Here is a 12212-nt window from a genome sequence, read left to right as displayed (position 1 = left end):
CTAGCAAAACTGTGCCTTTGACCATTGCCTGTTTATTGACTTGCTTTTGGATTGCCCTTTAGTTGATCCTTACACCGCGCCTGATCCAGCCATGGCAGGACATGCAGGGGCAGAGATGCAGCTATTTCAGAAAGTTGGTTCCTTCTGCCTTCTTTCCCTATCTGAAATCCTATCAGACCTAGGTTGGTTGTTGGTGTTTTAATAGTTGATGTGGAATGACAGAAAGAGGGAGCAATGGAAAAGATGGCGTCTCTAGTTCAGGGATGGGGAAAGTGTGGCTCTCCAGATGTTGATGGGCTGTAACTCCCATCAGCCCTAGCCCAATGGTGAGCGATGATGGGATCTGCAGTCCAACAACATCTGGAAGACCACACATTCCCCTCCCATGCTCTAATTACTTAATCAGACAGCCACCTAATTGTTCAACTTGTACCAAAGAGCAGGCTTGGCCTGGAAGCCTTCCAGAGGGTTCCGCGAGCATCACCTGACCCACCCTAGCCTATCAGTGTGAAGGGGCTTCCCTCATGGGTGTAGCCGGCCTCCCTGCAGTTTCCTTCTTCGGCCAGAGCCACACAGTAGTGCACAGCTCCAATTCTCATCCAGCATCCCTCAGGTCACCAGTTCAAGGCTTGCAGCGGGGGCTCAAATCCTAACAAATTCCTTTTCATAGTCAAAAAATGTAATTCCAGTTCAAGGGGATGATGACGAGATCCGCCGAAGCTCCAGAAATGTGTCTACATTTGCTAGCAGAGGTGAAACAAGTACCTGATGTGGTGGAGGGCAGGGGGCAGGGGGCAGGGCTGGTGTCAAGGGCAAGCATGGTGGGGCACTTGCCGAGGGCCCACACCCCAGCAGGGGCCCATGGACAAGATCCCCCCAGAGTTGCTCCTCCTCTTCCCCATTGTGATCTGCTTGTTCCCCTGCCTCCCGCTCTGGCCCAGCCAAGGGTGGTGGTGAGAAGGAGGAGCAGGAGATGGCGCGGCCTGCTTGCTCCCCAGCTCCCTGCCCATCAAGCAAGCCAGTGGTGGCAACAACGAGGATGAAGGGTAGCAGCAGCTGGCGATGATGGCGGTGAAAGGCTCACTAGTGGAAGATAGGCTCACTGAGGGTGTCTTGGGCAAGGGCCCCCAGCACAAGCTGGGGGCATTCAGAGCACGCTAAAGTACAGCTCCTTCTCTTTCTCACTCTTGCTGGCTGCTGACGCCTGCTCCACAACATCCAAGTCCTTCCCTTCCGCTCCTGCAGGAGGTTGTTGTTCCGTAGCCACGTTGTTGCCCTGGTGGTGGGCGCCGGGCTCCTTCCTCGCGCTGCAACTGCCTGAGGAACCATAAAAGCTCCTGCGTCGCTCCTCCTCCTCCTCCCCCCAGCATTTGCAAAGCTTCTTGAAGGCGAGGCGGAACTTCTGGGACATGAGGTTGTAGATGACAGGGTTGATGGCGCTGTTGGCATAGATGCAGGCCCGGCAGAAGAAGATGAACCAGCGGTCCAGGTAGGGGTGCTCCATGAAGGAGTTCACCAACACCAGAGTCCGGTAGGGCATCCAGAGCAGGGCAAACAGGACCACAACCACTGCCAGCATCTTGGTGACCTGCGGAGAAGAAAGAGAGGACTTGGATGGCTTGAAACGGGTTGGGATTCTGGCCTAGAACAGGGGTGCAGAACCTCAGGCCCAGAATTAATTGACGGGATTAGCAACCCTAGGTGTGGTGATGCTGTCTGGGTTAGATGGCTTTCAAAAGGGGTTGGACAAATTCATGGAGCGGAAGGGGGAGCAGTCTATTAACAGGTATTACCCACGATGGCTAAATGGAACCTCCAGTTCAGAAGCAGTGTGCCAGTTGCTGGGAAGCAGCAGTGGGAGAAGGCAGCTGTTAGAACCGAAGAACATAAGAAGAGCCGTGCTGGATCAGGCCAAGGGTCCTTCCAGTCCAGCATTCTTTCACACAGTGGCCAACCAGCTGCCACAGGAAACCCACACACAGGACACGAGTGCAACAGCGCCCTCCCACCCATGTTCCCCAGCAACTGCTGTACAGAGGCTCACTGCCTCTGATACTGGAGGTAGTACAACACAATTGTACAGTACAGTACAATTTTATATATAAAAAAATTATATCCTGCTTTCCCCTTCCAACAAGGACCTGGTCAAAGCAGCTAACAAAGTATAAAAACAGCCACAGAAATTTTAAAAAATGGCAGTAAACCATCATTTCAAACAAAATGATGAGACTGGAGGCAGTGTCAAGAGAAAACAGAGAATGAGAGAGAGAGATGCAAAAGTTAAATTAAGAAGCTGCGATACATAAGTTAAATTAAGCACCACAGAATCAAAAACTCGCGCACTGGCAGTTAAGCCTTAGGAGAGGCACTTCAACCTTTTAGAATGGGGAAAACTGCACAAAAGCTGGGAAACTGCCAAATGTTCAGCAGTTGGGGGGAAAGGGAGCATCGTCTTCTGGGGCTCTGCAGAAGGCCAGATGTGGACCCCAGGTGGGCCAGAATTGGTGAGGGGCTGCACCCCTGCCTTAGAAGCATCTGGCTGAGCCCTGTGAGAAGGAGGTCTTTGGACTAATGCGTCAGGACTTTTCTTCTGTTCTTACAGCCCAGAGGCTGTGCACCATGCACCAACTGTGGGCCACTGCTGCCTTAGACCACCTCCTCCTGTGTAAACAGGAAGAAGCTTGGATTTGGATTCTGGGACCATGGGCTGTACTTCCTGGAAGACAGACTGTTGGCAAGGGATGGGTTGCACCTCACAAGGGCTGGGAAGAATGTGTTTGGCCACAGCATGAAGAACTTAATCAGGAGGGCTTTAAACTGAAACCTACGGGGAAGGGAGATGTAAAGTTGGGGGTAACAATGGACGTAGGCTCATGCACTGCAACGGAGAGAACAGCTCTGATGGCGCCCAATAATAGTCTTCAGACACATGTAGGAAGGAAGCCAGACTATGAAGCACATGGTCTTCGATGTCTATGTACTAATGCCCAGAGTATGGGAAACAAACAGAATGAACTTGAACTCTTAATACAGGAGGGAAATTAGGGCTTGATAGGTGTAACTGAGACTTGGTGGGATGACTTTCATGACTGGAATACAGCAATGGAAGGATATAATTTGTTCAAAAAGAACAGGAGGAACAGAAAGGGAGGTGGGGTTGCACTGTATGTGAAAAATACATATCGCTGCACAGAAATACAGGAGGATGAGCTTGGTAGCCCCATCGAGAGCATCTGGATCAAAATAAATGGAGCAAAGAATAAAAGGAACCTGGTGGTCGGAGTCTACTACTGGCCACCCAATCAAGGAGAAGACGAGGATGAAACTTTTGAAAAGCAAATAGCCGGTGTTTCAAGGAAGCATGATGTAGTAGTAGTGGGGGACTTCAATTTCCCCAATATTTGTTGGGAGACAAATTCTGCAAAACATGGCCCCTCCAAGAAATTCCTGACTTGTGTTGCTGATAACTTCCTCCTACAGAAAGTAGAGGAAGGAACTAGAGGATCGGCTATCCTTGACTTGATCCTAACTAACAGAGATGACTTAGTGGATAAAGTAGCAGTTACAGGAACTCTGGGGGAAAGTGACCATGTTATACTTGAGTTCTTGGTTCTAAAGGAACCAAAAGCCAAGTGTAGCCAAACGCGTACCCTGGATTTTAGGAAAGCCAATTTTAATAAACTCAGAACAATAATAAGTAAGGTCCCATGGCAAGTGACTCTAATGAGAACTTAGCAGTCCAAGATGGGTGGGAGCTTTTAAAAAGGAAATTCTCAAGGCACACTTACAAACAATTCCAACAAGGAAAAAAATGTGGAAGACAACAGAAGAAGCCAATGTGGCTTCACAAAAAGCTTAAGAGATTACCTGAAAACAAAAAAGGACACATATAGGAAGTGGAAAGAAGGCCAAGCAACAAAGTAAGAGTACAGGCAGGTAGCACAGAATTGCAGGGATGGCGTCAGGAAGGCTAAAGCTGAGAACAAGCGGAGGTTAGCGAGGGAGGCTAAAAGCAACACAAAGGCTTTCTTCAGCTACATGCATAGTAAAAGGCAGAGGAAAGAAATGGTGGTTCAGCTATTAAATAAGGATGGCAAAATGATAACAGATGACAAAGAGAAGGCAAAAGTGCTCAGTTCCTACTTTGGCTCAGTCTTCTTCCAAAAGAGGGTCTATGACCCCCCTGGCAAAGGCAAAGTACAGGCTGAAGGGGCAGCATTGCAGCTTGAGATCGATAGGCATATGGTCAAGGAACACCTAATGACTTTAAATGAGTTCAAATCTCCAGGGCCAGATGAACTGCATCCTAAAGTAATAAAGGAACTGGCAGAAGAACTCTCAGAACTGCTGACTATTCTCTTTGAGCCATCATGGAGGACGGGGGAAGTGCCAGATGACTGGAGGAGGGCTAATGTTGTCCCTATCATCAAAAAGGGTAAAAAGGAGGAACCTGGGAACTACAGACCAGTCAGTCTGACATCAATCCCTGCGAAAATTCTGGAGCAAATGAGAAAGCAATCAGTCTGTAAGCACCTTGAAAACAATGCAGTGATTACTCGAAGACAACATGGATTTGTCAAGAACTAATCCTGCCAGACTAATCTGATCTCATGTTTTGAACAGGTCACCTCCCTTGTGGACTGTGGGAATGCTGTGGACGTAATATACCTCGACTTCAGCAAAGCTTTCGACAAAGTGCCCCATGATGTCCTGATGAGCAAACTAGCTCAAAGTGGACTAGATGAAACAATGATCCGGTGGATCCACAGCTGGCTACAGAATCGGACTCCAAAAGTGCTTATCAATGGGATCTTCTCAAACTGGGGAGAGATAATGAGCGGGGTACTGCAGGACACAGTCCTGGGCCCAGTGCTCTTCAACACTTTTATTAATGACTGGGAGGAGAAGGTGCAGGGAACGTTTATCAGATTTGCAGATTACACAAAATTGGGCAGGATAGCTAATACTTTGGAAGACAGAAACAAAATTCAAAGTGATCCTGATAGGCTGGAGTGCTGGGCAGAAAAAAACAGAAAGACATTTAATAGGGATAAATGCCAAGTTCTGTACCTAGGAAAAGGAAACCAGATGCACAGGTACAAGATGGGGGATATGTGGCTCAACAACACGACAAGCGAGAAGGATCTTGGAATTGTTGTCGATCACAAGCTGAATATGAGCCAACAGTGTGATGTGGCTGCAAAAAAGGCAGATGCTCTTTTGGGCTGCATTAATAGAAGCATAGCTTCCAAATCCCCGGAAGTACTAGTTCCCCTCTACTCAGCACTGGTTAGGCCTCATCTGGAGTACTGTGTCCAGTTCTGGGCACCACATTTTAAGAAGGATGCAGACAAGTGGGAGAGGGTTCAGAGGAGGGCAACAAAGATGATCAGGGGACTGGAAATAAAGCCCTATGAGGAGAGACTGAAAGAACTGGGCATGTTTAGTCTTGAGAAGAGAAGACTGAGGGGAGATAGGATAGCGCTCTTCAAGTATTTGAATGGTTGTCACAGAGAGGAAGGCCAGGATCTCTTCTCCATCATCCCAGAGTACATGGAATAATGGGCTCAAGTTACAGGAAGCCAGATTCTGGCTGAACATCAGGAAAAACTTCCTGACTGTAAGAGCAATACTACAATGGAACCAGTGACCTGGGGAGGTGGTGGGCTCTCCCACACTGGAGGCATTCAAGATGATGCTGGACAGCCATCTGTCAGGGATGCTCTGACTTGGATTCCTGCATTGAGCAGGGGGTTGGACTCGATGATCTTGTAGGCCCCTTCCAACCCTACCATTCTATGATTCTAAGCAAGACTGGGCAGCTTCTCTTTGGGATTCTGCTTTTAGTTCTGCTTTTTGCTCCAGGAATCTTTCCAAAGAATTATAGCCCCCTCCCCCCATTACTAAAGCAGCCACCGTGTGATGCTAATGAAGGCTGCAGGGACCCTCCTGGCTTCTCACTCGGCAGTCAGCCGTGGTGGTAATTCAATTCAGTGCACAGCCACGTTATTGGCATGCTGAATGAGACGAACGCTGGCAAAAGGAAAGAGCGGCTGACACAGTATAATACAGGTAATTCTTCCAACTGGACTCAGCTTTGTTTAGAAACCACACATGACTGTTTAGAAACCCTCCAACCCTCCAGTCCCAGCTTAGAGAGGGGAAGTCAGCTGGTGGTTTTTCAGTGGGGAAATAAATGCATTCTGTACATGCCCAGGAGCATGTTTGTATTTACCATTTATTGTATTTTAAAGTATTTCCATCCTGAATTTTAGGATAAACTAGCTCAAAGTGGGCTAGATGAAACAACCATCAGGTGGATCCACAGCTGGCTACAGAATCGGACTCAAAGAGAGCTTATCAATGGGATCTTCTCAAACTGGGGAGAGGTAACGAGCGGGGTACCGCAGGGCTCAGTCTTGGGCCCAGTGCTCTTCAACATCTTTATTAATGACTTGGAGAGGAGGTGCAGAGAATGCTGATCCAATTTGCAGATGACACAACATTGGGTGGGATAGCTAATATCCTGGAAGACAGAAACAAAATTCAAAGTGATCTTGATAGACTGGAGTGCTGGGCAGAAAACAACAGAATGACATTTAATAGGGATAAATGCCAAGTTCTGCACCTAGGAAAAAGAAACCAAATGCACAGTTACAAGATGGGGGATACATGGCTCAACAACACTACAAGCGAGAAGGATCTTGGAATTGTTGTCGATCACAAGCTGAATATGAGCCAACCATGTGATGTGGCTGCAAAAAAGGCAGATGCTCTTTTGGGCTGCATTAATAGAAGCATAGCTTCCAAATCCCAGGAAGTACTAGTTCCCCTCTACTCAGCACTATTTAGGCCTCATCTGGAGTACCGTGTCCAGTTCTGGGCACCACATTTTAAGAAGGATGCAGACAAGCTGGAGAGGGTTCAGAGGAGGGCAATGAAGATGATCAGAGGGCTGGAAACAAAGCCTTACAAAGAGAGACTGAAAGACAAGGGCATGTTTAGCCTTGAGAAGAGAAGACTGAGGGGAGATAGGATAGTGCTCTTCAAGTACTTGAAAGGTTGTCCCAGAGAGGAAGGCCAGGGTCTCTTCTCAATCATCCCAGAGTGCAGGTCACGGAATCATGGGCTCAAGTTACAGGAAGCCAGATTCCGGCTGAACATCAGGAAAAACTTCCTGACTGTTAGAGTAATATGACAATGGAACCAATTGCCTAAGGAGGTGGTGGGCTCTCCCACACTGGAGGCTTTCAAGACAAAGCTGGACAGCCATCTGTCAGGGACGCTCTGACCTGGATTCCTGCATTGAGCAGGGGGTTGGACTCGACGGTCTTGTAGGCCCCTTCCAACCCTACTGTTCTATGATTCCCTCACAAGGCAGGTTTCTTTGATGATGATTGAATGAACCTGACTTTGCACAGGTTGGAATAGCCCTTTGTTTGATAAAGCAAATCCTTCAAGCAAATATACACAGCTGTCAGAGTTGCATGCATTGTGCCCACCCCATCTGAGTGGAGCCATGCTCACTGGCATCCCTAGGCATGAACTCTGCCATGGTCCACCCCTAAAGCCTCCTGTAGGAGGGGCCTCCCCACTCCATTCCTCCAAGGGGGGCCTGCCCCACAGCAGAGAGGAGGGGGCAGCTATATAAGTCTGTCCCTCAACCTACGAAACTCCTCTGGCTTCAGACTGTAATGACTGCAAAGCTATGTGCTGGTTAGTGAAGCCAGATCCTAGTGGCTGAAGATGTTACTACAGGCTTCAACTGCACACATGGAAAGTAATTGAAATTAATTAATGCATTTTTAAAAACAAAAACAAAATAACCCTGAGGTGCACACCTGTAGGCTCCCCTTATTATGCATGCCAAGTTTCAGGTGCCTAGGTTTCATGGTCATGGTGCTATGGTGATGATGGATGGACAGACAGACATCTTCTTTTGTTATTATACATCATCATGGGAATCCAACTCCTAGCATCCCTGACCAATGGGAGTTGAAGTTCAAAATGTCTGAAAAGCACCAAGTTGGGGAAGGTGGATTTCTATTTGACATCTAAACAATACGTGAAAATAGCCTAGGACTCCTGCTCAGAGGGTGATGCCCTCCATTGCTGAGTTTTGCTGTGAGTTGCAGGGCCATGCCACAAAGGCATTCCTGCATTGCTGTCATTTTGGATCTCTTACCAACTGGTGATGGTTCTCTCCTGTGCCCCAAGGTTGATCCTGGGAAGGCTGATCCATGGAAGGGCCATGGCTCAATGGTAGAGCACATGCTTTTACATGCAGAAGATCCAAGGTTCAGTTCCCAACATCTCCAGGTAGGGGTGGGGATTTGCCTTGCCTGAAACCCTGGAGATCCATTGCTGCCAGTCAGTGTTGACAAAACTGGGCTAGATGGGCCAAGGGTCTGACTTAGGATGAGGCAGCTTCCGATGTTGCCATGAGAGGGAAAGCTCCAGAAGTCTCCCATCCTACCTGCTTCCTGGAGGAGACGGGCACTCTGGTTCTTGAGCTGCCAACCCTTTTCCGGTCAGCCTCTGTGCCATTCCTCTCCTTGCCGCTTCGGTCTCGCCAACGTTCAGCCAGGGTGGTGGGCTGGTGCAGGGCAGGACTTTGGAAGAGGACCCTCCCAATGAGGCTGTAGAGCACAGTGGAAAGGAACAAAGGGGTGACGAAGAAGAGGGCAAAGTCGAGCAGGTAAATGGGCAGGTAAAGGTTGCGGGAGACCTTGTAGCCACACTCCAGTTGCTGGCTTTTGTTGACGGCAATGTCCACCAGGAAGAACCAGAGCATGCAGTACACCGAGGTGAGGATCCAGAAGAATGCAATGATGCGCTTGGCTCGCGACACGGTGCACATCATCTGGGCTTTCATGGGGTGACAGATTGCAATGTACCTTGGGGAGAGGAAGGGGAAAGAGGGGAGGAGAAGAGGAAAGACAATAAAGTCCATCTGGAAGGAAGAAGGGGACCGAAGAGAGCTTCCCTGGATTAACAAGGACAACCTGCATGGGCAAGCAGGCTTTGGGGCCTGGCTCCCTGCTCCAGATCAGGTCCTGCATATGCAAAAGGGGGCATAAAACATCTCAGAGTGGCAGGGGTTACGATTCCTACTACAGCAGTTCCTTAGGCACATCCCTCACAAAAAGACAATGCTCACTACATCAGTCAACTGTTTGGGGGCAGGGGACTAAATCTAGTTCAGGGTGGGCAACTCTGGGGGCCCCAGGGCCACTTTCAGCCCCCTGCACTCCTGCTGCCACCCAGGTGAACGCAGTGGCAGCCGCAAAAAAAAAAAAGAGGCGCTTTACACCAAATTTGGGCAGCAAACCACTAGGGAGGGGTAAAAAGGACACATTTAGCTTGTTTTCAAGCTAAGCTCACCCTGTTTATGCCTCTGCAGTGGTTTGCCACTGAAATCTGGTGGCAAACCACGGGGGTTTTTTCCCCTGTTGCCACAGGTTTCAGTGAAGAAGAGATGGGGGGACCCACATGTGGCCCAGCCCTAATATAGCTCCTCCCCTTTCTCCTCTAAGAGGATATCAGTATCATCAAAGGTGAGTGCACCAAGCATCCCATCATCACCAAAGATCACGTCAGTGTGCTATTAATTTATAGAACTTTCTCCCACAAGATGCAGTGATGGTGACTAGCTTGAAAAGAGGATTAGGCATATTTTTGAAGGGGGAGGAGAGTCTATCAACAGCAATTAGTTGTGATTACTATATAGAACCTGTCCCATGCCGCTATTATGTGTCTATATAGAACCTGTCCCATGCCGCTATTATGTGTCTATATAGAACCTGTCCCATGCTGCTATTATGTGGCTTAGGTGGCTATATAGATCCTGTCCCATGCCACTATTGTGTGTCTATATAGAACCTGTCCCATGCCGCTATTATGTGTCTATATAGAACCTGTCCCATGCCGCTATTATGTGGCTTAAGTGGCTATATAGATCCTGTCCCATGCCGCTATTATGCGGCTTAGGTGGCTATATAGATCCTGTCCCATGCCACCATTATGTGGTTTACGTGGCTATATAGAACCCGACCCATGCCACCATTATGTGGTTTACGTGGCTATATAGAACCCGAGCCATGCCACTATTATGTGGCTTATGTGGCTATATAGATATGCCTTTTTACCATCAAGGCTGTCAAGCTGTCTAGCAGTACAGGTCAGGGAGCCCAGTTTTCCCCAGAGCAAGGGGGCTGTCCAACAGGATACCTGGAGCTGAGCTGGATAAGGGGCTGGAGCCGCAGTGGCTAAGGCATCAGCAGAGGTACTTCACACACAGATGCGCCTTCAAGCATCAGCAGGTTCCTGACCCAGAGCACATACTGGCTTTGGCTTCCTCCTCCTGAGTAGGGATGTGTGGACTGCACACATCAGAAGCTGCCTTATACTGAGCCAGACCCTGGGTCCATCTAGCTCACTATTGTCAATGCTGACTGGCAGCAGCAGCACTCCAGGGTTTCAGATGAATGTTTTTTCTAGCCCTACATACAGATGCCAAGGATATATGCCCTTGTGGTTTAGTTGCAGATGGCCCCTAGTTTGATCCCCAGTGCCTCCAGCTAAACACGGATCAAGTAGCTGGTGATGGGACAAACCTCCCTCTTCCTGAGATGTTGGAGAGCTGCTGCCAGTCAGTGTAGACAATACTGGGCTAGATGGACCAATGGTCTGTGTCAGAGCCTGGCATTTTCAAATGTTCACATTGTCCTGGAGCTAACTTAGCATGTGTGGAGGTCTCCAGTGGGTCTCCAGCCTCCATACTTGCCTGCAAGATCTAGTACAGGGGAGGGCTACCTCTGGATTGCAGGCCTAATCTGGCTTTCAGAGGGCTGGGCACCCTCTGTGGGGGGCACCCCCTCCCCAAGCCCCACCCCCTGACCTGGAGGCTTGGGGAGGAGGCAAGGGAGAGAAACCCCCCTGTTATCTCTGATCTCTGATTGGAGATAACAAAGGGATGCCCCTTTGCGCTGCTCACCTACGATTGGGAGAGAGCTTGGAGAGATCAGAGATAACATGAGGATTCCCCATGCAATTCATCCAGCGCTTGCAGGGCCCAGTCCTGTCCAACCTTGACTGAGTCCCTTTGTTCATACAGAGGGACAGTGGAAGCTGGTGGCTCCGATGTCAGTGGGGCTATGAATCTGCTCTGGGTTTCAGTCAAAACCAGTCAGAACTCTAAAGGAGCTGAACCCTCTCCTCAAAATGGGTTCAACACCTTGGATAGTTTCTTTAGAGTTCTGACTGGAGCCCAGAGCAGATCCACAGCCCCACTGGCCTCAAAACCACCAGCCTCCACTGGCCACCAAGCTCCATGTCTCCCTGCACAGAGAGGGGGAAAGTGGGTGGGGTGGGTGGGGTCATGGGCGGGGCTTCAGGGCAAGGCCCCACCCCCTTAGCATCATCCATCCTGCTGGTTTGGTCGCCGCGCCCACCCCTGGTCGAGTAGGATGGAGTCCTTGAAGCCACTTTCCTTACCTTTCCACAGTGAAGGCAGTGATGGAGCAGGATGATGCATTGATGCCCAGGTACTGGAAGTAGGTGATCCCAAGGCAGCCAGCAAACCCATAGATCCACATCCCTGCCAGGCTATCAGAGATGTTGGGCAGACCAGCAGCCACGAGAACCATCAGATCAGCTACAGCCAAGCTCACCAAGTAGCAGTTGGTGGGGGTCCTCATGTCACGGGTGGTAAGGACCACCAGAACTACCATGACATTGCCAATGATGCCAACCCCACAAATGCTGAGCACCAGGAAGATGGAGATGGTCTTGTATTCAAGCAAACCAAGCAGGACTTCACTGCTTGCCAGGGATATGTTGGTGGGGCTGTCAAATTTTGTGCTGCTGTTCTCCATGGCCAGATGTGGAGCAGCTTATCTGGACTGAGGGAGGTGAGGAACCCGTTTTCACAGGGCTAGGCTTCTTCTCTCCCATGTGAGCCCATCAGCGGTTTCCATCAGCCCAACAAGGAAGTCCTGAATAGACACAGATTGGTTGCTTCAAAAAATGGAAACATGCCCAAACCATTTCACTCTCCCTGGGCACTCCTACGCCTGGCCATCTCTTGGGACAATTGGAGCAAGTGGCTGCAGCAATGATTACTCTTAAACACTTCTGCCCCACTTTTCCTTTAAAAAAAGCTCTAGCCTCAAACAACAAGTTACGACAGATGTGATAAGACCCAAATTGCT

At 49.3% G+C, this 12212-nt stretch overlaps 1 protein-coding gene across 1 annotated transcript; it reads right to left on the bottom strand.

Moving 5' to 3' along the window:
• Nucleotides 1–1147: 1147 nt before the first annotated feature.
• On the bottom strand, nucleotides 1148–11876 carry LOC146338789 (thyrotropin-releasing hormone receptor-like). Its single transcript, XM_084812468.1, has 3 exons — nucleotides 11497–11876; nucleotides 8477–8897; nucleotides 1148–1588 (listed from the first exon to the last, which is right to left on the bottom strand). Exons 1-3 carry the CDS (start codon nucleotides 11874–11876, stop codon nucleotides 1148–1150), a joined length of 1242 nt encoding a protein of 413 aa, XP_084668594.1.
• Nucleotides 11877–12212: the final 336 nt, after the last annotated feature.

The sequence above is a fragment of the Heloderma suspectum genome, chromosome 8, assembly GCF_057233095.1.
Source record: "Heloderma suspectum isolate Gila_16-S chromosome 8, 16-S_ref, whole genome shotgun sequence".
NCBI classification, from domain to species: Eukaryota; Metazoa; Chordata; class Lepidosauria; order Squamata; family Helodermatidae; genus Heloderma; species Heloderma suspectum.
This window is presented reverse-complemented; position numbering and strand designations above follow the sequence as displayed.